At 36.8% G+C, this 23,067-nt stretch overlaps 4 protein-coding genes across 5 annotated transcripts; all 4 read right to left on the minus strand.

Annotated features, from left to right (window-relative positions):
- Positions 1-3,506: 3,506 nt before the first annotated feature.
- LOC311291134 (leukotriene B4 receptor 1-like) lies at positions 3,507-4,591 on the minus strand (the record flags this gene model as incomplete). Its single annotated transcript, XM_084410008.1, has 1 exon — positions 3,507-4,591. The coding sequence occupies one exon, from the start codon at positions 4,589-4,591 to the stop codon at positions 3,620-3,622; it is 972 nt and encodes a 323-aa protein (XP_084266134.1). The 3' UTR covers positions 3,507-3,619.
- Positions 4,592-5,307: 716 nt separating this feature from the next.
- LOC311291175 (leukotriene B4 receptor 1-like) lies at positions 5,308-6,806 on the minus strand. Its single transcript, XM_084410065.1, has one exon. The coding sequence runs from the start codon at positions 6,708-6,710 to the stop codon at positions 5,649-5,651; it is 1,062 nt and encodes a 353-aa protein (XP_084266191.1). The 5' UTR covers positions 6,711-6,806; the 3' UTR covers positions 5,308-5,648.
- A 710-nt stretch (positions 6,807-7,516) lies between these two features.
- nudt21 (nudix hydrolase 21) lies at positions 7,517-12,295 on the minus strand. 2 transcript variants are annotated; one of them, XM_084410067.1, is made up of 7 exons: positions 11,966-12,295; positions 10,944-11,144; positions 10,627-10,690; positions 9,642-9,734; positions 9,441-9,516; positions 9,240-9,354; positions 7,517-7,881 (listed from the first exon to the last, which is right to left on the minus strand). In XM_084410067.1, exons 1-7 carry the CDS (start codon positions 12,082-12,084, stop codon positions 7,860-7,862), a joined length of 690 nt encoding a protein of 229 aa, XP_084266193.1. In that variant the 5' UTR covers positions 12,085-12,295; the 3' UTR covers positions 7,517-7,859. The 2 variants fall into 2 exon arrangements, with proteins under 2 accessions (XP_084266193.1, XP_084266194.1); XM_084410068.1 differs by having other exon boundaries at positions 9,645-9,734; positions 11,966-12,238.
- Positions 12,296-12,833: 538 nt separating this feature from the next.
- hsf4 (heat shock transcription factor 4) lies at positions 12,834-22,099 on the minus strand. The gene is made up of 13 exons (XM_084409360.1): positions 20,154-22,099; positions 18,577-18,685; positions 18,354-18,481; positions 18,041-18,165; positions 17,438-17,513; positions 17,267-17,334; positions 16,588-16,687; positions 16,325-16,449; positions 15,172-15,366; positions 14,943-15,051; positions 14,755-14,820; positions 14,492-14,637; positions 12,834-14,362 (listed from the first exon to the last, which is right to left on the minus strand). The coding sequence occupies exons 1-12, from the start codon at positions 20,460-20,462 to the stop codon at positions 14,539-14,541; spliced, it is 1,509 nt and encodes a 502-aa protein (XP_084265486.1). The 5' UTR covers positions 20,463-22,099; the 3' UTR covers positions 12,834-14,362; positions 14,492-14,538.
- Positions 22,100-23,067: the final 968 nt, after the last annotated feature.

The following is a 23,067-nucleotide window of genomic DNA, read 5'->3' on the forward strand; positions in this document are numbered from 1 at the left end:
TGTCAGTATAAGTCAAGTGCATAAAGTAGCCTATATTTCTGAGAAGTACATAAAAAGTAGACTTAAAGTATTTATTTTAGTTTAAAAGAAATATAATAATAGCACACTTGAATAAACTTCTTTTTTGTAAGGTGAGATCTGAATTCCCTAAAACAAAACAAAATGACAGAATGCATTCGGATTAGGCTCTGTAAGCAATTTCAGTCATTTTGCTAGCTTTAGTCAGACTTAGCAAATGAATTTTCCACTCACTTCAAACACATGTTGTCCCTCCAAAACTCTGCCCACTACTGACATCTCAGCTAACCCAATGAAAGTAAAAACTAGAGTGTAAATTAATTCATTTCTGATCGGCTAGTCATATCTGTCAGGTAAGAGGAATATTTAATGCAAACTGTTCCAAAAAAAACTTAACATTAGTTAATGCACTGTGAACTAACACGAACAAAAAATGAACAGCTGTATTTTTATAAACAAACGTTAACAAATACAGTAACAAATGTTAACTAATGAACCTTATTGTAAAGTGTTACCACATTTATTTACATACTTGCTTACAAAGCCACTTGTTGGGCCTTTGAAACATTTAGCTGAGCTTCAGCTTTTTAACATTAGCATTGTTTGAATTTTAGAAACTGTTTTTTTATATACATTTATTTCCATACATATGTATACTGTACTGTATGTCAATATCATTTGAATCCTTGAACACAGATTTGAAAACAGAATAACAGTACAACATACATCAGGTCACCGTTTGGCTTAAATGCTTCTTTTTTCTTTACTTTTTATCAACTGGATAAGGTTTTGACTATATGCACAACAACATGTTGCAGAACTTAAAAAGTTAATTTCATTAAACTACTTTTTCTGACATATTCTTAAATTTAGAATACAACCAACAGGGAGCTAGAAGACAAGGTGAGGGAGGTTGAGGCAGGTGGTTCAGGTCTCCATTCAGAAACAGATGCATTGGAGGAAGCTGGTTTTGGATATAGTACACTTGTGCACTGCACGCCTCAGTCTATGTTGGATGTGATGCGATATCTGAGATCTCTGAGACAGAAATGAAATCAGCGACTCTCGGGACGTTTGTTGCCACGATGCACCTGTCCAGCAGGAAGTGGCACTACAGTCGAGGTCAAAAGAGGCTCTCTGAATATTGACTCTTCTCTTGAACATAATCAGATCTCAAACAATAACATGATAAGGTTTCAAACTACACTAAAACATGCCAGAGAGGTACAGCCATGAGCAGGCATTCGTGGAGCTTACAGGCATGAAATTGTCAGAAAATGTTCCTGATTTTTCACTACGTTTGTTGACTAAAGTGGTCCAAATTGGATGATGTGTTCTCCACTGCTTTTGTCGCTTTGCATTGGTACATCTGGGTGATCTGACCTCTCACAGTAAATAAGGAGAATGGCTGCGTTTAACTTTAGATACACTTGCAAACTTCCCTATAAGCACTTGCCCTCTGGGGAATCCCCGCCGCCATTTTGAAGTGCGTTCAACTTCGTCAATACCCTGGTAATCCAGAGTTCTCGCGAGAGCACAAGTTGAATTTGCTCAGCGAGTTACTCTGGTGGCGAGTAATGATGCTCATTAAATATGCTCCTCGATCTGAGCTGCACCAATCACATCGAGTTATCTGATATAGGCGGGCCAGAGGCGAGATGACGACAGCGCTGTGACGTCGAAGTCATTAGTAAACATTGCAAGATGGCTATGGATGAATACCAGTTGTTTGAAAGGGCTTTGACCGCTACAATGAACGAGTTAGACTTGGCTTTTTATCTAAAACAGGAACAGAAGACGCCGCTCGAATCGTTCCTTTGCAAGAAGGACGTTTTTGCTGTTTTGCCGACCGGATATGGTAAGAGTATAATCTACCAGTTAGCTCCGCTGGTAGCTAAGCGTATGGGGTTTATTGTTGTGATTGATCGTAGTGTTGAGTGCAGTGAGATTTTCTAATGCACGCTTGGTGCCGCCCCTCGAGCTGGGCGATTTTCATTAGTCGACGCCAGACCATTAATCTTTTAGATTTAGGTCTGGATTTCCAGGCTACTTCGTCAAGTGGACGAAGGAAGATTATTTGGACAGACCCTCGCCTCCTCGATTTTGACTGAGGGAGCAAGTCTACTCAATATGTTCACTTCAGGCAGATCCATACGGGCGGAGTCCAGCCCGAAATGTCATTGTTGATTGGTCGAGAGACTTCCTGCTCCAGCCGCTCAAACTGCTTCAGCTGTTGTGGATTAGGGACACGAGTGAATAATATTGTATTTAACAGATGAACAATAAAGAACATTGTATATAAATAAATAGATGAATAATAAAATGTTTATTTATATAAAATTTTATATTTGTAAGTGTAGGTATAAGTAATGACATCTGTATACTATATATAATTACATCGGGATAATTTACCCAAAAATAATTGACTCACCCTCAAGTTGTTTCAAACCTGTATGAATTTCTTTCTTCTGCTGAACAAAAAAGAAGATATATTGAAGAATATGAGTAGCCAAACAGTAAATGGGCCCCATTGACTTTCATTATATATATATTTTTCATACTATGGAAGTCAATGGGGCCCATTAACTGTTTGGTTACTCATATTCTTCAATATATCTTCTTTTGTGTTCAGCAGAAGATGAAATTCATCCAGGTGTGGAACAACTTGAGGGTGAGTAAATGATGACAGAATTTTCATTTTTGGGTGAACTATCACTTTAAATTATATATATGTCATATAAATATAATAAATAACAATAAAAAGTGTATAATGTGGTTGGTATGTGATATAACAGGGCTCTTTCAACTCTTTCAATTATTGTTTGATTATTTATTTTTGTAAAATATAGGCTATATGTTACTGTAAATTGCATAACTGGAAATACATGTTTAATATATTTTCATTAAAAAAATTAATTCCAGTCTATCTTGCTATTAATCGTGTTTTTGGTGATACAAGTGTATTTAAAACGTACATCTGTACATTTTTAATTCAAACAGTTATTCACCTAATACAGATGTACACTGACAGTGCAAGCTGATCATCAAGCCAACCACATGTCCGGTACTCTTCTGTGTTTAAACCACCATGCATGTTTCCTTTATTGTTTCTGTCAAGTCAAGTAACTTTCATTTATATATTGCTTTATAAAATACAGATTGTTTCAAAGCAACTACAGTGATAACAGGAAAATTATTCAGTGATGCAAACAGAGTTCATTTTGGCTGTACAGCAGCTCTAAAAGAAAATAGTTTTATTGTTCAGCTGAAGTTCTGAGTTAGAGCATTTAGCGACAGGGTTATTATGAAGCAAGGATGCACAGTGTGTACAGAGACACAAGAACTACATGCCTTTCAGTATCATAGAGGAACAGCATTTATAAGACACTATAGCAGCAATTAATTGATTTTTATTACTGTAAAGAGAGAGGATGGAAGCAGGGTGCATAATCGTAAACTGTAGATAATGTGCATGGTAGAGATTATCTATACTATTTGTTCATTAAAATAATATAATAATATTGAAGCTACAAAAATTCATAACAGGGTTGTTTTTATAAATGTTCTACATCTTTTTACAGACTGAAAAACAATGGGGGTTCTACTTACTACACTTTATGACATTCCTTGAAAAGAAAACATAGAGAAAAGGATCCAGACAGCAGTTTAGCAAAGCCAGAGTCTTGCTTGTATCACCATAAACTCTACGGAAGGACTTCAGTCGGGCATAAACATCTGGATGAGATGTTTTAGTCAGAGTAGTAACTATATCAATCACATTGATGATGTGCACAGGAGTCCAAAACAGAAAGAAAGCCACAACGATGCTGACCAGAAGTCTCTTCTTGTAAGTCTTAACGTTTGCCGCCTGATTTCTGGGTTTCTGGTCCTGTGGAGCTTTAGTTAGACTGGAGCTCTTGGCTTTTTGGCTCAAGCCTTTGTGCAACCAGAGATAACATGTTAACATGATCAAAAATGGAATGACGAACCCCAACAGGATCTCAAGAAGCAAAACAGCCACTACTATAGACTGCGACTCCATTGTCCTCTGACATCTTTGCAATCCATCCTTGTCTTTGAGTCCTTTAGTGAAAAATATTGGTAGGGCAAAAACAAAGGCTAGAATCCAGATGCCAGTCAGATGAAGGCGTCTGTGTCGTCTTTCCAGTCTGTGCAGTAGCTTCCTGTTAGTGACCCATGACTTGATGACATTGTGATAGCGGTGCACACTCATGGAGGAGACCGTCAGGACACCAACATACAGACTCCAGTGACCCAAGAAGAACAGGATCCTACAAGACCAAAGGCCAAGTGTCCATCCAAACAGTATTCCACACAGCACGAAAGGAGCCAAGCAAAGGGTCAAAGCATCAGAGACAGCAAGGTTTAGCATTAGGCTTAAGGTAAAGCTCAGATTTGTGCTCCACTCACGAGCAATGCTGACGATTACAGCGATATTGCTTGGCAAACCCACCAAACAGCACAAACCCAGAACTACAGCAGGAGCAATCTGTCCTGAACCCACAGCAGTGTTGTTAGATGTGGAATTGAAGCTTACGTTGAGCTCCATCATGATCAAATATTTTTTTGGTCTGGAAAATGCTGAATGTAAGTTATGACTGCTTGAAGAACAGGGGCTATGTCGACTCCTCCCACTTCTGTAAACTAAAACCACAGCTTTGCTCTTATCTCAATCAAGGGAAAAAAAAACAATTCATTAAAGCTCTCCTTTGACTCACTATATATATTTTCTTCTAAACCAAACAATGCAATTAAAATAAGATACAGAGACAACATTATGAACTCACACTTAACCCTTAAAGGGGTCATATGATGCTATTTTAAACGTTCATTATTTTGTTTACTGGGTGTAATAGAATAGGTTAACATTTTTCACATACTGTACATTATTGTTGGTTGTTAATCGATGGTATATGATTTTGTTGAAGCCTTCTGTTTGCATTATTTTTTAGCTTATTTCTAAAATAGCTGTATTCTTGTGGTTTGTGGTTTTCAGATGTTTCTTCCTCTTCTTCCTTTTACTCTTAATGAAGCCCCTTTTGCAAGCTGCAAACATTTACCTCATATGCTTATTTTTTAAATAAAAAATATTAAAAATCTTCTTATTAAGCCCATAATAATATATAACACCATGGTAATGTATCACTACTTATAGGATGTTCTTAATTCTAAGTTTTACAGTTTTTCTCAATCACTTTGGCTCAATTCTCGAATGAGTTTGTCTCTCAAAACAATAAGTTCAGATTTCTGAACAATTAGTTTCTGGTTCACAATATTTTAATTTCTTATTGACTTAAACAGATTGCATGCGTTTTGGCATATGTATGCAAAAAAGTAAGAACAATTGTCTTCAATTTGAACAATAACTAAATGCAGCTAAACCACAAGAAACCTATTTAGTTTTTTCCAAGGCCCATATTAACAAAATACAGAATTTTGGTAATCCATACTCTGGGATACTTTGTTCTCTCATGAGACCAAATCAATAATTTTGGATCATAAATGAATGAATGCATGTATGAAATGCAGTCAGATGAATGTCGAATATTGTTTCTCCATCAACAGCATGTGTTCATCTACTGCAAAACACACAAGAACAGCAGGGAGAATTATTTCTTTCTGATACATTTTAGAATATTTCCTGAAGAGACGGCATAGAGAAAAGGATCCAGACAGCAGTTTAGCAAAGCCAGAGTCTTGCTTGCATCACCATAAACTCTACGGAAGGACTTCAGTAGGGCATAAACATCTGGATGAGATGTTTTAGTCAGAGTAGTAACTATATCAATCACATTGATGATGTGAACAGGAGTCCAAAACAGAAAGAAAGCCACAACGATGCTGACCACAAGTCTCTTCTTGTAAGTCTTAACGTTTGCCGCCTGATTTCTGGGTTTCTGGTCCTGTGGAGCTTTAGTTAGACTGGATCTCTTGGCTTTTTGGCTCAAGCCTTTGTGCAACCAGAGATAACATGTTAACATGATCAAAAATGGAATGACGAACCCAAACAGGCTCTCAAGAAGCAAAACAGCCACTACTATAGACGGTGGCTCCATTGTCCTCTGACATCTTTGCAATCCATCCTTGTCTTTGAGTTCTTTAGTGAAAAATATTGGTAGGGCAAAAACAAAGGCTAGAATCCAGATGCCAGTCAGATGAAGGCGTCTGTGTCGTCTTTCCAGTCTGTGCAGTAGCTTCCTGTTAGTGACCCTTGACTTGATGACATTGTGATAGCGGTGCACACTCATGGAGGTGACCGTCAGGACACCAGCATACAGACTCCAGTGACCCAAGAAGAACAGGATCCTACAAGACCAAAGGCCAAGTGTCCATCCAAACAGTATTCCACACAGCACGAAAGGAGCCAAGCAAAGGGTCAAAGCATCAGAGACAGCAAGGTTTAGCATTAGGCTTAAGGTAAAGCTAAAATTTTTGTTCCACTCACGAGCAATGTTGATGATTACAGCGATATTGCTTGGCAAACCCACCAAACAGCACAAACCCAGAACTACAGCAGGAGCAATCTGTTCTGAACCCACAACAGTGTTGTTAGATGTGGAATTGAAGCTTACGTTGAGTTCCATCATGATCAAATATTTTGAATCTCTAATGTTAGAAAGAAAAGTTACTGAGAGGATCCCTCCCTCAAAACAACATATGCCAAATGGCATGCTCACCTATAGCCGGAAAAATAAACAAAGATCATATCATAGCCACAAGCAAAGGTTTTAGTAGCACTTTCATTAATAAGTTATTAGCAATATGACAGTATATCATTGTATGATAAAAGATCAGTAGTTTCTGTACAAACAAATATGAAAATGTGATTGAAAATTCTCAATTTATATATACATTCATTAATGATCTGTTAAGGATTATAATGTAAAATTATAAAGTTATAATAAACTAACCAATATTTTGACTAAAACACCTGCAAATTCACAAAATTAAAAACACTTAAGAAAAACAGTAATTTAAAATATAGTAAAAAGCAAAGGCTGTAGAAAACTCACAAATAAATGATGACATTTAAGGGGAAAGGTCAAAACATTGTGCTGTTCCTGGCTGTGGGGCAGCAAATGTGGCTCTGCATAACTTTTTGGCTAAAGTTTATTTTTCTGATATAAGTTCTGATTCATGTCAGTCATTTAACAGCCTGTTTAGTTCCTAGGGTCAGAAAGAGTGTATACATTGGCTAAAACTACTGATTGTATGACTGGTTTGAAATTTGAATTGTTTTGGATAAAATAAACCTGTTAGACATAAAAAAAAAAACCTCATTAAAGGAGCTTAATGTATTTTTAGATATTATTTAACATCAAATATATCATTTTAATATTTTATTTTGGTCAGTTATTTTATTGATAATACCATATTCTGTGCCATCATTTTCCATACAGCATATCAGTTCAATGCCAAAAATTCAAATTTTCCTTCATACACATTAACAAAAAAAATATAAAACAAACAAAGGAAATCTGCATAATCTCAAAGAGAACAATTTATTATAAAAAGCACTGACAAATATACAAGGTTAAAAAAAAAAGTCACTGAAACATTTTTTTTTTCTAAAGACATTGTATTCATCACTTAGTTGAACATAAAAATGTAGTTACTTGAGGACAAAGTTCAATAACAAAGACTTACAATGCATCTATAAAGGAGAAAAAAAAAATGCACACATTTCTACGCAATGTAATGCCTCACAATGTAAAACCTCGACATCATTGAAAACACCAGCACTTTATCGGTCACCCGTGCCTTCCCATCAGACTGTGCTCACAGAGACAGCCCACAGTCAAGACAAAACTATTTTCTTCTCAGTTGTAGATGAAGTTAAACCTGTGCAGGGGAATGAATAGGTTGAGCAAGTTAATAATAAAAAAAAGGATTTACAACATTAACTCTTTCCCCGCCAGTGTTAAAAAAATTAAATTACCAGCCACTGCCAGGATTTTAGATCATTTTCACAAAACCTATCACAGAATATTTTGTTGCAAGAATATCTGAACATGCCCTGTTCAGTATGCAAAAGAAAGAACAGAGCCTCAGCTTTTAAACAAAAACTCTTAGCTTTAATTCTAGCTTGAAAGTAAGTTTCATAAAATAAGCAACGTTTTGAACAAAAAGCTGAGAAAATTTAATCAAATCAAACTTTACAGGGGCTAGTCAGTGTTTTTCTCCCACCACTTGCGTAAAAATCCCTGACCGAATTACCTACTGTTTTTTGACAAACATCAGGGTCGTGTGGTAATTTACTGGCCATCCGAATCCACATCACTAAGTTTAGTGATGTGTTTTAATTTTAAGTTTAGTGTAGCCAACAATTTTTTTATTAAATGCTGGAAAGTATTTACAAGAATGATATTTCACCACTGCTCAAAGGAGAAAGAGAAGAAAAGCATGTAAACATATGAAATGGGCTGGCATGGCAGCAATTATATACATTAAAAAGATTAACCAAGCAGCTTTGTTTACCTCATGTAAATAAGAGGCTGTATTAAATAATTTCTGCTAATTTTTAAAATGACATCCACCATTTTGAGATGAAATACAAGACAGAAAACCATTTTAACTATAGCGCATCTGTCTTCCTATTTTTAAACAGGAGATTTAAATAATCAAATAATAATGCGACGGACCACGTGAGCAGAGCGTTCCCGGGTTCGTAGAATCACAAAACTCGCTCCTCCACCATGAATAAATCGCCGTCTGAATGCATGAATTTTATTGCTGAGATTTATTTTTACGGACATCCACATGAGAAACAATTATCGTCCAAACAGGGATAAATACTACGTCTGGATTGGATTCAGAACAATGATCAAAACATAGATGGAGTAGATCACTTCTGTCAACATTGCCAACGCTTCACAGTCCTATACCTCATCCTGGGTTGACATTTTATTCAGTAACTTAAGGAAGTTTTGATTTATATGCTGTTTAATGTTTGATGATTGCGCTATTTTACATATGCATCTGCTTAGATATGCTATCACTTTTTTTCTGCTGCTTCTTCGCCTGTGTTTTGATCCTGAGATTTTGTACTATTTCATAAGATGCATTACCTGTCAATGGCGGGGGAAAGAGTTAATTTAATTAGACACCATTTATCAATATTGTTTAAGTGATGTGAAGCCTATTCACTAGATGCTTTCATAACCCATCCGATCAGTCTCATATTAAAAGTAACACCTCACCTGCTCAGTAGCTGAGGAAGACTGGATATAATCGGGCCGTAGCCAGGAGCATTATCATAAAGCTCGAACAAGGGGGCGGCCACCAGCTTGTAGTTCTTTGGCACAGCAAACAATGCTAAAGACACACGACACACAAGTTAAGCTGTATAATCACATTTTTTGTGAGGTGCATTGAGAAAACAAAACATATTTTGCCCTTACCTTTCTCTTGCAACTGTACTAGAAAAAGCTTCTTATGTTCTTTAGGTTTAGTGATGTGTGCTGGAATATATGGGTACTGTGGAAAGAAACGAGATATGAAGCAAAATCTTAGTGTGCTTGAAAGTGAAAAAATAATTGTTTTATACTGTTGGTGATCCTGTGCGTGGTGTTTGTCTGAGGAAAAAGGAACGGAGTAGTTACCACCTGAGGTGGTTCAAAGTTTGGTCTCCACCAGTTCCCAATACAGTCATCAATGACCCAGTCCTGTTTCACTCCATCCTGACGCCCCAAAATCTTGAGAAGAAAATTAGGAATTATTCTCCAATGCATTTTAAATCCATTTCTGCTAGTTTTATTACATAATATGGCATTTTAAAGTCATACAGGATGGTACGATACTCTGGCCCTGTATACACCTGGTATTAAGACGCGTTTGTCGATCGGATCACAAGTGGGCCACGCTAAATGCAGGTGTAAACGGGGTCTAAAACATTTTGAGCTTGTCCACTTTTGACCACTTCCAGAGGTAGTTGAAAACGCATTCGAAACGAGCGCTTTCGTAGTGCGATGTAGTCGAATGCATTTGAACAGCCACAGAAGACCGCACACTCTCCGCCTACTGACCTGAACTAATGCGTAAACATTTGTGAAGTGCGCTAGCCATACGGGATTTAAACTTTGTCAGCTATAGACCCAAGTTTGGTTTGAAGATGAAAAACATACCAAGCACAATGTTCCCTCATCATTCCTGATTTCTAACACACACTCACAGTTGTTCAGCATGATCTTGCGGCTATCAGATCAGAAATGAAAGCTGCTGCTCTCCATGTTTTTCCGCCGTCTCCGGTTGCATTCATTTGTAAATTGCGCATGATTATTTCATCCATTAGATCAAAAGATCTACCTAAAGACCCTCCCCTCCAAGAAATCAGGACAGAAGTGGTTGAAAATGGACAAAAGAGACGGATTAAAACACCAGGTGTAAAAGAGAACGTGTCTCCCTCGTCCACCTGTGATCCGATCGACCATAACGTAATACCAGGTGTAAATAAGGCCTCTGATAGTAAGTGTTTTTGTCTTGACTTGGTTGATCTTTTATCTCTAAAGTGAACAGATTGTAGTTAAAAAATCCTGTAAATGCCATTAATTATTTCTATAATAAATACAGTCAGAAAACCAATGATACCTCTGTCATCAGTCGTTTTAACCCCTCCACTTCATCCTCTCCAGGGTTCAACTCACCACCAGGACTGCAAAAACACAATATGTAAACTGTCAGGCACTGACAATAAATGTTACAAGACACATTTTCAACAAATGCAAAATGGATGAACAAATCAAAACAAAGTAAAGCAACACATCATAGCAAAATAATGAACAACAATGAATAATGAATCATACATAAGGATAGATACGTTCTTTTTGAAAGGGTCCACCACTAAAACAGCACCTATTTGAATCGATTACATCCACACAAACTCCAGTGAAGCAGTGACCACTTACAGTTTGAAGAAGGTGGTTCCCAGCTGTAGGAGCAGCACGTGAGGGAGTCTGTGCTCGTGCACGATCAGAACTCCCTCCACTGTCCGCCGCATCCCGATTTTCTCAAACTCCTCCCGCATCCGCTGAAAGCGTGCGGCTACCGAGCTGTCCTTCTCATAGAGCGGCTCCTTGGTGCCGAATGTGTAATTTGTTAGAGGGTATCTGCGAAAAACAAACATCATAATGTTCAGGAGTTCCATCATTTAAATGAGGATATGTTAGAACGTTATTAATCCACTATTAACAATATGCGCTCTTCTTAAGGAGCACTTCAACCCCTGATTAATTGTTCAACCCCACAAATAAAACAGATAAGAAAACAGTAACTACCGCACATGGTATGGAATACAACAAAAACAGATCCTTGAATGCCGGTTATTTTGTACTATCGATGTGCATGTCAATATAAATGTACAAACTACTGGTATTTAAGAACAACAGCAGAAATTACATCTTTCTGACATTATGTTTTGCTGTTATTTATAGTAATTTATGATACATAGATATACTTTGCTTGTTATATTCGTGCAACATTTAATAAATTATAGCTAGATTTTGTCAACTACCTGTCTAGTGATGTATGCTTATGCTGAGTATTAAAAATAAACATCTATCACGTGTCATTATGCGTAATGATTTGGCTCATGTATTTTACGTTTCGCAACTTCCGTTAAGGGAACATAGTGAGAATCGATGCTCCCTGGTTTTCAAGGTGCATTGCGGGAATTTTTAGGGAACTGGAAGGATTCTGCGATTGAGACAGCACTTAAAATGTCCGACTCCCTTATCAGTGCCCTGACTACTGAACTAGGGAGCTGACTGAGACGCACGCAGTGTATTGTTACGCATCCAAACAGCAGTAGGCAGGACGGAGCATTTTCAAATGTCAATGCTCTTTCAAAAAGAAGCTATAAGGGATCGCTGAGCATTAGTTATGAAATAAAAGTAACTGCACGTCGTTTGCAGTGGTGAATTCTACTCACAGGTTGATTGTTCTCTCCAGGGTGAGCGGTTTAGCCGGCTGGCTAATGTATTTATTGCCGAACTGATTTACTCCACGAGGCCAACCGGTAGATGATCGATTAGGAGGTACAACTGACATCGTACGACGAATAATATAGTCGCTTCTTAATCTTTGCACTAATCACTTTTTTTTGTTTACTGTTGATTGTGATATTAGTGGGACTGAATTGCACAGCCTTGGCGCTCGATGAAAACCGTAATACGGCTCTCTGTTGTGAAAGTACATCCGGGACATCGGGCTACTTCCTGTGTTACGACCGTGCGTTTTGCTTTACGGCATGTCTTGCGAGGCTAATAAATATTATGTTGATAGATAAGTTAATTTTTTATATTTTCTTTTATATACATGGTTTTATTAACTTACTAAACTTTCTTTCTTTCTTGCTCGTTTAATCAATCTATAGTGTTAAAATATATAAATTAATGTGACTTGACTATTCTACATGCATAATTTACCATTGCAAGTAGGCCTAATCACATGATGAAAAAAATAACCTTCTCAAAATAAACCTTTTAGTTAAACCATTGATTTGTGGTAAAGAATAGCGAAACCAACATCGAATAAAATCTACTTCTAATACCGTTATCACCTTGTTATAAAACAGTAGCACCTAACAGAAAGATAGATATTTCAGTTTGCATAGGCCTATATAACTGTCATGTGATCTCTTCATTCGTTTATTTTAAGAAGTAAAATGAGAGATCCTGCATGCTTTTGAAATACGTTTATTGTTTTACACTTTTTGTGTGTACATATTTTTTAACATTATGGTGGTGGGAGTCAGGAACAGACTACATCCAGAATTAATATGCAACATTGGTTTGCTTTCGTGCTTTTGTGTCTCGCTGTGTTACTCTACATTCATTTTTTACTAGTGCAATTAACCACATTATGAAAACAAAGTATACAATGAAAGACTTGCAACCTATGTGAAAAAGCACCCTTCTCAAAATAAACCATTTTATTATTGCGCTTTAGGGAGTAGTCAAAAAATAAGAGTAGGCCTATAAACTAACACTGAATAAAAGCTATTTCTAATACAGTTATCACTCTTAGTGCAATTTCTTTTATTCCATCATCGTTCCCATCTAAGTCATCATTAGATGTTGCATCCTTGAGAAATCATACAAATCAATGCAGCAAGATTGCTTTTTAGGGAAATCATATAAATCAATGCAACAGTATTGCAATTTTAAAATTCAACACATTTGCAAGAGATCTAGGGTATTTTGCATTGCTATATGGCTGCCCTGTAATAACAAAGTGCATTATGGTCTCTGAAATGTTATCATATGTCGTGTGTTCATTTGCCCTCATTACATGAGGTTTGGCAGGAACAATAAACACATTCTTTCCTAAAGCCTAAGGCACTGTCATTGTTAGATAGTCTCTAATTGTGTTGTTGGGTTTAAAAAAACAGTCAACTGAAAACATCAAATTAGAATACATTGTATAATAATAATTAAAAAATATATATTTATAATACATAAGTATAGTGCTCATCTCAAAGGCATTAACAATTGCTGTTTTAGTCATCTTTTGCTACTTAATTAAGAATTCAACCAATGTGGTCAATACATTTGTATCAAATGAGGGCAAATATCACACAATATATCATAAGCGTATCAAAGACAACTATAAATTCTGCAAGGCTAGTCGATCAACTTAAAGATAAATTGAAACAAAAATACTTGATGTCTTAAGAATATGTTCCAGAATATTACTGAGAAAAATACACTAAATTGTGCAAAAAGCAGTGCATTATTTCAGTTTTCTTTCTGTGAGGTCTGATTTTTAACCCCTAGACCTCTCACATTAATACATACATAATATGATTGAACCAGTACTTTTATATGCCTTTAAATATATTGAAATACAAGTGTGTTGCATATATATTGAAATACAAGTATGTGCTTCATTATAAGGTAAATTTTAACAGTTAAGTTTTAGGGAAAATTAAAATCACAGCTCCACAAAGCAGAAACTCCAACACACAGAGTAAAGTGCATTCAAACTCGGGCCACAATAATTTATGATATATTGCATACAGTTCACATGTGTTGTAGTCGTTGGGGAAGGAAATGCTTAATATTGCCTTTCTTTGGCATCTTCGAAATGATCTTGATGTAGCCTGAACTCCTTATTGGCTTTGAGAAAGGTTTATTGTAAATATTCCATCTCCAAAGAGTTGCTCCAAAAGATTCGTAAAAATCCAACCAATGGCCTACTAAGTGAATCTTCATGAAGGGCTGGTCGGCTGGTCACCGCCACATCTACTTGTCAGATCAATTTGAGCCTTCTCTTCTGATGTTGGAATAATATGCAATCCAAGTGTCATGCTTTCAAATGGATCCCTCTTAGAGAAACAGTAAACAAGACAACCGTAAGTGTGAGGTAGATTTTAATAGCATAAAACTATACTTCTTAGACAGTAGATTTTAACATCACAGGGATCTTCAGGCTGTTAGTAACTGTTGATCATTACCTGTTCATCTCTCAGGAGGGATCTGTGCTGGCTGTCATATCAGGTCTTCACTGCTCCTCATAGCCAGCGGTCGGGTACGTCTCTCCCTCCTGACCCTGAAACATGTACTGGGACACAGCAGCAGGGATGAGGGCATTAGCCAGCTCCTGCAAGTGCACAAATAAATAGTTTAGAAAATAGTCCATATAATGGGTACTTGATCATGCAATTATCAAATGTCACTTTGAGTCACATTATGCGGCTGATTGTGACAGTAAACTCACTGATTTCAGGTTTGGGTCCATTTCTGTGAAGTTCCACTCATTCAAAGGCAGACTAAATGTGAAAGGCTGTGAGAAAGAGTAGAGGTTATAGGTTAATCGGGGTGTGTATGTTACTATGATCCTCTCATTCACTTGTATGTGTGTAAACAGTGGATTCGCTCTCTCGCCCTGTAAAGATTCATACTTACATCCATTGCTGCAGCACTGCTTTCCATGCTCTGCTGGTGACTTCTCAGAAGCAGCTGTAAATCCTCCAGGCTCATGTCAACGTTCTCCACGCCATCAGGAATCTCTGGTCTTTAACATGTACACACAAGTTAAACTGAAATGTGAGTGGTGCTTGTCTGTTTAAAACAAAAGTCTTAACTGTGGCAAGTTGTAGATATTTGTTACTTTGACATGGAGGATATATTATACCTCTCCAGCATGGGTCTTTTGGCCCTTCTCTCTCCCAAATTAGATCCTCGGCCCTCTAGGACGGACTGTACCATGGCAACAGGGAGGACGGGGGGTTCAGGGCACACCTCACAGGAGCCGAGTGGTACACCATCTCCTCGTCCCTGCACCCCAGGACTCGCCGGCTCTTCCTTAATCAGCATCAGACACTTTTCCCTAAACAAACAGATCACATATTAATCCAAGGAAAACTAGGGTCCACTGAAATCCATTTGATCTTTTCCCCCCAGAAATTCTGTTGTCTGCTTTAATTTTTCTGGATTCTGTGTTTTATAATTGAATACAAAATGTATTATCAAAACCGTTGGTAATCAAACGATTGCATAAAACATTAACAATTTAATTAATCTTTTAAAATGGTGGTGTGGCGCAATGGATAAGACACTTGCCTTTGGTGTGAGAGACCCGGGTTCGAATCCACTGTGAGACACCAATGTGTCCCTGAGCACGACACTTAACCCCTAGTTGCTCCAGAGGCGTGCGACCTCTGACATACAGTATATAGCAATTGTAAGTCGCTTTGGATAAAAGCGTCAGCTAAATGAATAAATGTAAATGTAAATGTAAAATGTAATCAAGTGATTTTTGTGTGTGTGTGTGTGTGTGCAAACAAAGTACTGCAAAACAGATGCACAGATGTTTCCTGGAAAAGTAATTGTGATATTGTGTGATATTTCTGGGGGGGATTATTAATTAATTAATTATTATTATTTTATTATTACTGTGAGAAGTACATTCTACTGTACAATAATATCCTAATATATTTCTGTTATAATTTCTTCAAGCTGAACCGAACTTTTATACAGTAAATTGCTTTTTCATGACTGAATTATTCCGTGAATCCATGTGCGTTTTTCGCAGGGCCCTACTAAACAAATTGGCTAAAGGGATAGTTTGCATTGTTCTCACCCTATATTGTTCCAAACCTGTATGACTTACATAGGCTACACTTGTGTGGAACACAAAAGAAGATATTTTGAAGAATGTTTGTGTGACTGTGTCCATAGTCCAAGTCAGTGGGGTCCAAAACAACATGAATATAAAGTACAATTTTAATGTATGGACGAAAACAGTTTAAATGTTTGGGTGAACTGTCCTTTAACGGCCCACTCACCTTGATTCCTCTGCCTGCATTTGTAAAGCCATGGTGGTGGACTGTGAAATTTCAGTGACATCAGAAATGATTGGCCCTCCTGTCATCACACCGCTAGTGGAGCAGGATGCACTTTCTGTGGATGGCTGGTAGAACATGAGAGAGAATCTGTGTTTGTCATATTTTATTGATCGAGGAAGCCGTCAAAACACCAGTTTTGGTGTTGATAGTGAGAAAAATCTTCTCTGTCAGATCCTCAATCTTTAATATGAAAGCTTTCTCACCGACTGGATGTAGAAAGATTCTTGCAAGGACTCCATGGAGTGGCTATGGCTGAATTTGGAGGCAGGAGGGGTGGAGCAGCCATCATCCAGCATGAGAGGACTGAAGACAAGGAAAAATGCAGCATATCATTGAAAGAAACCACATTATTATCAATAAGGGTTCAAATACAAAGACCTTAAGACTACTGTGAGAACTAAAATCCGATTGCACCCTAGTGGTAAGACAGTGAAAGAAACGTTGGAACAATGTTGTTATTAGTTGGCCACTTAAAAGTTTCAGCGAGGTAAAGAGCTCTGGCTCTTGCGGTCCCTCTTACCCAGTTTGTTCTCATGCGTCACACTAGCTGACGGTGCACCTTTTAATAGAAGGTAGAGGGTCATGCGCTACAATTCAGGTGTGTGCGTGTTTGTGGGTGCGTGTGTGAGGGCAAGAGCTCAGGAGGTCTGACTCAGCATTCAGCTCCATTCATCGCAGCGAGGGCAGTGAATTGTATCAGCTGACTGTTTCCAGCTGAGTTGGCCGTTCCCTCTACTGTGTTTGTGTTGGAGCATCAGGCTGTTGATTGCTATTTTCTGTTTGCTCTTTTTTTTGTTTGTGAATATGTGTCAATACAAAATCGAGTGCTTCAGATTAGTGTTTGTGTCGAAGTGTGTGTTACAGATGAATGGGTGCACTCACAGCTTTCTCTTCATTCCCACAGTGCTGGGAGTGTTGGACTGCATCTGGCTAAACAGAAACTGAATCAGCTATGGATAGAACAGAGAATCAGAGAGTGATTAAGCATTACTCAGTCACTAAATCAGCACAACAGCATCTATTCCAATAACAGGCATGAGCTGTATTTCTTACCTTGTTCATGACTTTCTGCTGCTGTGTGTGATTCTGCCTCAGTGACACCACCTCCCTCCACAGAACATCATTCTGCCTACAAGATAGATAGATAGATGGATGGATGGATGGATGGATGGATGGATAGAAGATAGATAGATAGATAGATAATTTGTACACTACTGAAATGGTATAGGTAATTGTTTTGAGGAAGTATTTGTTGATTTCACTCTGATTCGAGTGCAAGGTGGTCTGCGATTTATGTTTTCCTGTTGATGTGGTCCACCATCTGAAAACATTTGAGAACTACTGAAATAGATGATTATTCAGATGAATATACACACATGGGTATATGATCAGACCGCTGGACTCCACCTGTCAGGTGAGCTACTGAATGTTCTATTGAGGCAGCTTAAACAAAACCCCAAACCACTGAGATTCACAATGCAGAGAAGCCGATGAATGAGCCAACTACAGAAGTAGGTGAACAGTTAGAGGGATAATAGAGGTGAAAAGTCAAGTTGTTGTTTGGGGTTCAATTGCTTTGTTACTAAGGGTGAGGATAAGGCAGTAAATGATGGGATTAATTGGGTTTGTGTGCAAGATGTGTGTTAAACGTCTTACTGTTTCATATCCTGCATCTGCATCTCCATGTTCTCTTGTTGGCCGCGTAACACCTGCACCTCATACAAGAGCTTACTCAAGTCCTCTTGCCGCACTTTGGTCTCCTCGCTTTTCACTATTGACACCTGTGAATACACAAACATATAAACTATCGTGCAGTAATGGGTAAACAAACCTCCAGCCTTCTCTCTCTCTCTCTCTCTCTCTCTCTCTCTCTGTGTGTGTGTGTGTGTGTGTGTTTAAGAGCCTCTGACTCCGAGGATGAGAGCGAATAAAACAAGAGTGAGAATCACTTAAAGATGAGACGTCTCACCTTGCGCTTAATGTGCTCAAGCAGATGCTCATGGCCCTGGAGGAAATAGAGGTGCTGGAACTCGGTGTCATCTCGCTCTGGCTTTACCAGCCCGCTCTGCTCAATATTCACCACCTTCCTGAAGCCGTCTGAGAGAGAAGTGAGAGGTTAGCACAAACACTCCTTCAGTCTGGAGTGTCTGTGAGAGTTTTGGTGATGTTTGTCAGCGCAGGCTGATACTTACACATGTTGAGCTGGCGTACAAAGCTTGCCATGTTATTGTGCTTGAAGTATTTGGGCAGAACCTCCTTAGCAAATCTGCCCTGGTCAAAAACATGGAAGCTGGTGCCCGTCTAGAATGAGAGAAAACAAGGCAAAATGGAAAATACATCTCTGCTTTTATTATAGCACATAACAGGTTGCATGTGTTTATGAGAGGGGAGACGTTTAATGCTCTTCCTCAAGCTTTTCCTGAGAGGCATAGTTTAAATGCAAAACTAAGACAGGATTGTGTTAAATCAGAGAGAAGCATGTGCTAAGAGCGGCGTGCCTAAATGCCATGTCCTGCCTGTTTTTCAACCTTATTGAGTTTTTACTGTCTTTCTGGTGTTATTAATTTATTGCCCTTTTTTGCACACACAAGCAGAATGTACTTGATTTTTGATACACAGGATTTTTAACAAATTAATTAATGTGTGCAGTATTGATGATTCATTGCCAAATAAAAATAGATGGCATTTTCACCAGAAGATTATGAATATAAACATTATGCAGTCTCAAAGTATTGATACAAATCTTAAAGAGTTTGCCAATGATTTTTGTGGTTCCGAGTTCAGTCAATAATTATTTTTTATTGGCATTTGATTGGACCTTTGATGTTCATTTAAAATGAATTTTAATGAATTGAATTTTTCATCTGGATGCAGAATGAATAGCATAATGAATATAGATAATTTGATGTGTTTCTTATTAATCATTCTGATGACCTAAGCTAGATCAGCACTAATAATAGTAATAAATCCACCTTCAGTCTTATTTTAAAACTTCATCAACACATTTCCTCAAAGTTCAACACTGATCAACATATTTCCATTATGAAGAATAATATGTTTACACAAGGCATTAATATAAACTGTTAAATGCATGTTGTAAATATACTTTTTATATAAACATTTCTCTCAAATTTACTACAGCTAAAACTAATTAGCAAAGTATTTGCTTAGTTAACAGTATAAATATTTTTTCTACACTAAATTTCAATACCAGACAAATATTTTTATATATTAAAAATATTTAATATATAGTTTTTCTACTAAAATTCTTTTACATTTTCCACTGACCCGCTAGAGCTCTCTTACAGCTCTCCTCAGAAAATGTTGAATATATATATTTCTCTGATATTGCAATTTGGGATAGCAAAATATTTATTTTTAAACAGATACCACTGTTAACCAAGTAAATATATTCCAATATTTTAGTAATTTGTTATAGCTTTAGAAAATGACAAAGTCAGATTATCCAATTTAGTAAGCTTACTATTTTTCACAAACATTATAAAAGGGTCTGTATACGTGCCAATAAAGCTTTGAATACATAAATACAGCTGCCATTTCATTGCAAGGGATCATCATATTTGGAGGTTCTTGGCATTCAAATATTTAAAAAATTCCCACTTACATTTCAACTTTATCTCAAGGGCTCACAACAGTCTAACAAAAATTCCATAATTAAATGGCAACGTTGGTTTTCTTTCTATTTTAGATCTACACAGTTTATCATCAAATATATCTATCAAATAGGATGCCATCAGGATGAACTCACAGTACTCCAGCAAATCAGATGATTGGTCTCTGGGTCCTCCACAAGAGTCCAGAGTTTAGTGAGGAACGCAGGTACATTGCTAGCGTATGCTCCATCCACACCTATAGAGCCTGGGTTCTCCTGCATGACTACACTTGGACTTGAACAGATGAGTCTAAAAATCCAGAAGTATTTTAGTCCATTTCCAAATCGATGCTCTCTTGGGATGTGCGTTGCTGATGCTGTTCCTCTCTCCTTCTCCTCCTCTCTCTGTGGCCTAGTCATAGGGCCATATTGGTCCCTGCCATTCCCACAGGTCAGAGTCAGCATAAAGCAATGCCCTGCAGCATCACCACTATACCCCCTCACTCAACAAAGGATCCCACAGGAGAACAATACAGACTCACACAAAGCCTAGAATAATGCCACACTGTCACGCCAAACAGCACAATGACCAAACACAACCTGCACAGGAGAGTGTGCTGGGCAGATGTGTGGGGTTTTGTGTGGATTTTTTTGTTTATTTAATTGTCATTCATGATGTTAAGGTTGTTGTTTAGAAAAAAACCAAACTGATCGTCTTCAAGAAGTGGAATATTTACAAATACATTATCCACCTGAACGGGTGGTCTGTTTGTCTATGTATGTATGTATCTATGTATGTATCTATGTATATGTATTCATGTATGTATGAATCTATCTATCTATCTATCTATCTATCTATCTATCTATCTATCTATCTATCTATCTATCTATCTATCTATCTATCTATCTATCTATCTATCTATCTATCTATCTATCTATCTATCTATCTATCTATATGTGTGTATCTATATCTATGTATGTACCATCCATCCATCCATCCATCCATCCATCCATCCATCCGTAGCTGTATTGGCATGGTAAAAAAAAGAAGCTTTACTTTGTCAAATTTAGTCCTATATTTAGTCCTGTACAATACATATACAAATAATACAAAAAAAAAATAAACAAAAATGCTCTACCTTTATCTAACCAGCAGGGTTTTATTATATTTTATTTTAATAAAATAAAATAAAATAAAATAAAATAAAATAAAATAAAATAAAATAAAATAAAATAAAATAAAATAAAATAAAATAAAATAAAATAAAATAAAATAAAATAAAATAAAATAAAATAAAATAAAACAAAATTGCTCTACCTTTATCTAACCAGCAGGGGGACCCATAATCCAGATCTTCAGTATTTTTACCTCTCTACCTCTCATTACCATGCAACACTGTCATAATATTAACAGATTTTTGTTGTTGTTGTTGTTGTTGTTGTTGTTGTTGTTGTTGTTGTTGTTGTTGTCATAAAACAGCACATGTATACATGCATAGGTATGAAATCCCAAAAGCTAACTTGGTTACTAAAGAGTTGGGGTGACGCAAAACTTATCACAGCAATTTCAAAAGGAAAACAGATGGCTGCATTACTATAATTTTCAACATAATTTTCAATCAACCTATTCTTGAAAAAAACAAACAGTGGTTCTCAACTCTATAGGCATTGAATGCATGGTGACAAAGACATTATAAATGCTTCCGTAGTCATTCAGGTCAAAGCCCGATTCAGTTAAACATGATTAGTGGCTGACGCATGCAAAATTAAAACCACTGGTCAGCATCTGTACATGCTAAACAGGTCATAGGCCTTCATGACGACTTACTTCATTTTCAAGCTCTAGCATTGTCACCTCAAGTTATTTAAGGGAGTTCATTTAGAGAAATCCCATGCACATCCTGTAGTTAATGAGTGAAGATTCAGCATTAATTTCAGGAGTCAACATCAGCAGCAGTAAGTAATTGTTCCCATGTATCACATTCCACTAGGTACATTTTAATTAGTGCTACAGGAAGAAGGAAGTGTTTGACTTGCATGAGGATGGGCACATCTGTCAGGTTTGTTGTCATGTATACAGCAACAATAGGCAAGGCTTTTTAGTTGCTAGGCATTTACAAAATAAAAATTTTTAAGTAGATTAATTAGACTCAATTATGGATAAATCTGTATGTTGTTTTTCAGCAATTTCCATCTTAGTATCTCCTGAAGTAATCCTGCATCTTTACAAGAGCATTTATTGTACTCTCTTCTTCTGTTTCTGAGATAAATCACAGTCAAGATATTGACTCCTCACTGTAAAAACCAATATTGGCAGTACTAATGTTAGCGCTAGCCGACCTGCATGGACAAACTGCATCTACATATCTGTAATTACATCTATAATGTCATGTGGCCAAGTTTGAATTTACGAAATTGCATTTGTTAGGTCATTATCAAAATGTATTAGTCATGAAAACGCAAAAGGCATAATTTTAGCATCCTTTAAAAAATATATATATTAAATAATTTGACTATATTGTTTTGCATGTTTAAAAATTTCAATTTTGAGTTTTACAATTATTTATTTGTTTTGTTTTTTAGGTTTTAAGCTTTAGTGCAATGTCCAACAATTATACAAAAAGCTAATAAAAAAAAAAAAAAAAATGTAATGGATAATATAGATAATTTAAGAACAATACATGATTTACCTTGTTTGTTTAGTGTCATTGGTGTAATCAATGTTGAAAATCTATTTTAAAAATACCAAAATTTGTAGAAAAGTACTTTCAAAGTCAAAGTTCAGAGTAGGAAGAATCTTATGGTGATTTTCCCATCATGTTGCGAAAGTTAAATGTATTTTTTCCCTAAGTGGTTCATTTAAACGCCATTTACAAGCCTAATTTGTGCAATAAAATAAAATAATAAAGAACAAAAGTCAAGTTGTCCTTTATAATTAGTTATAATATCAATATATTAATAAATAAATGCAATCAGCTTTCAAACCGCCAACATTTTGTAAGTCTGAAATGTCAGAATCCAGTCGTAATTTACAAATCACATAATGAAATGTTGATAAATATTTTCAGTT

The sequence above is a fragment of the Rutilus rutilus genome (genome assembly GCF_951802725.1).
Source record: "Rutilus rutilus genome assembly, chromosome: 5".
Lineage (NCBI taxonomy): Eukaryota > Metazoa > Chordata > Actinopteri > Cypriniformes > Leuciscidae > Rutilus > Rutilus rutilus.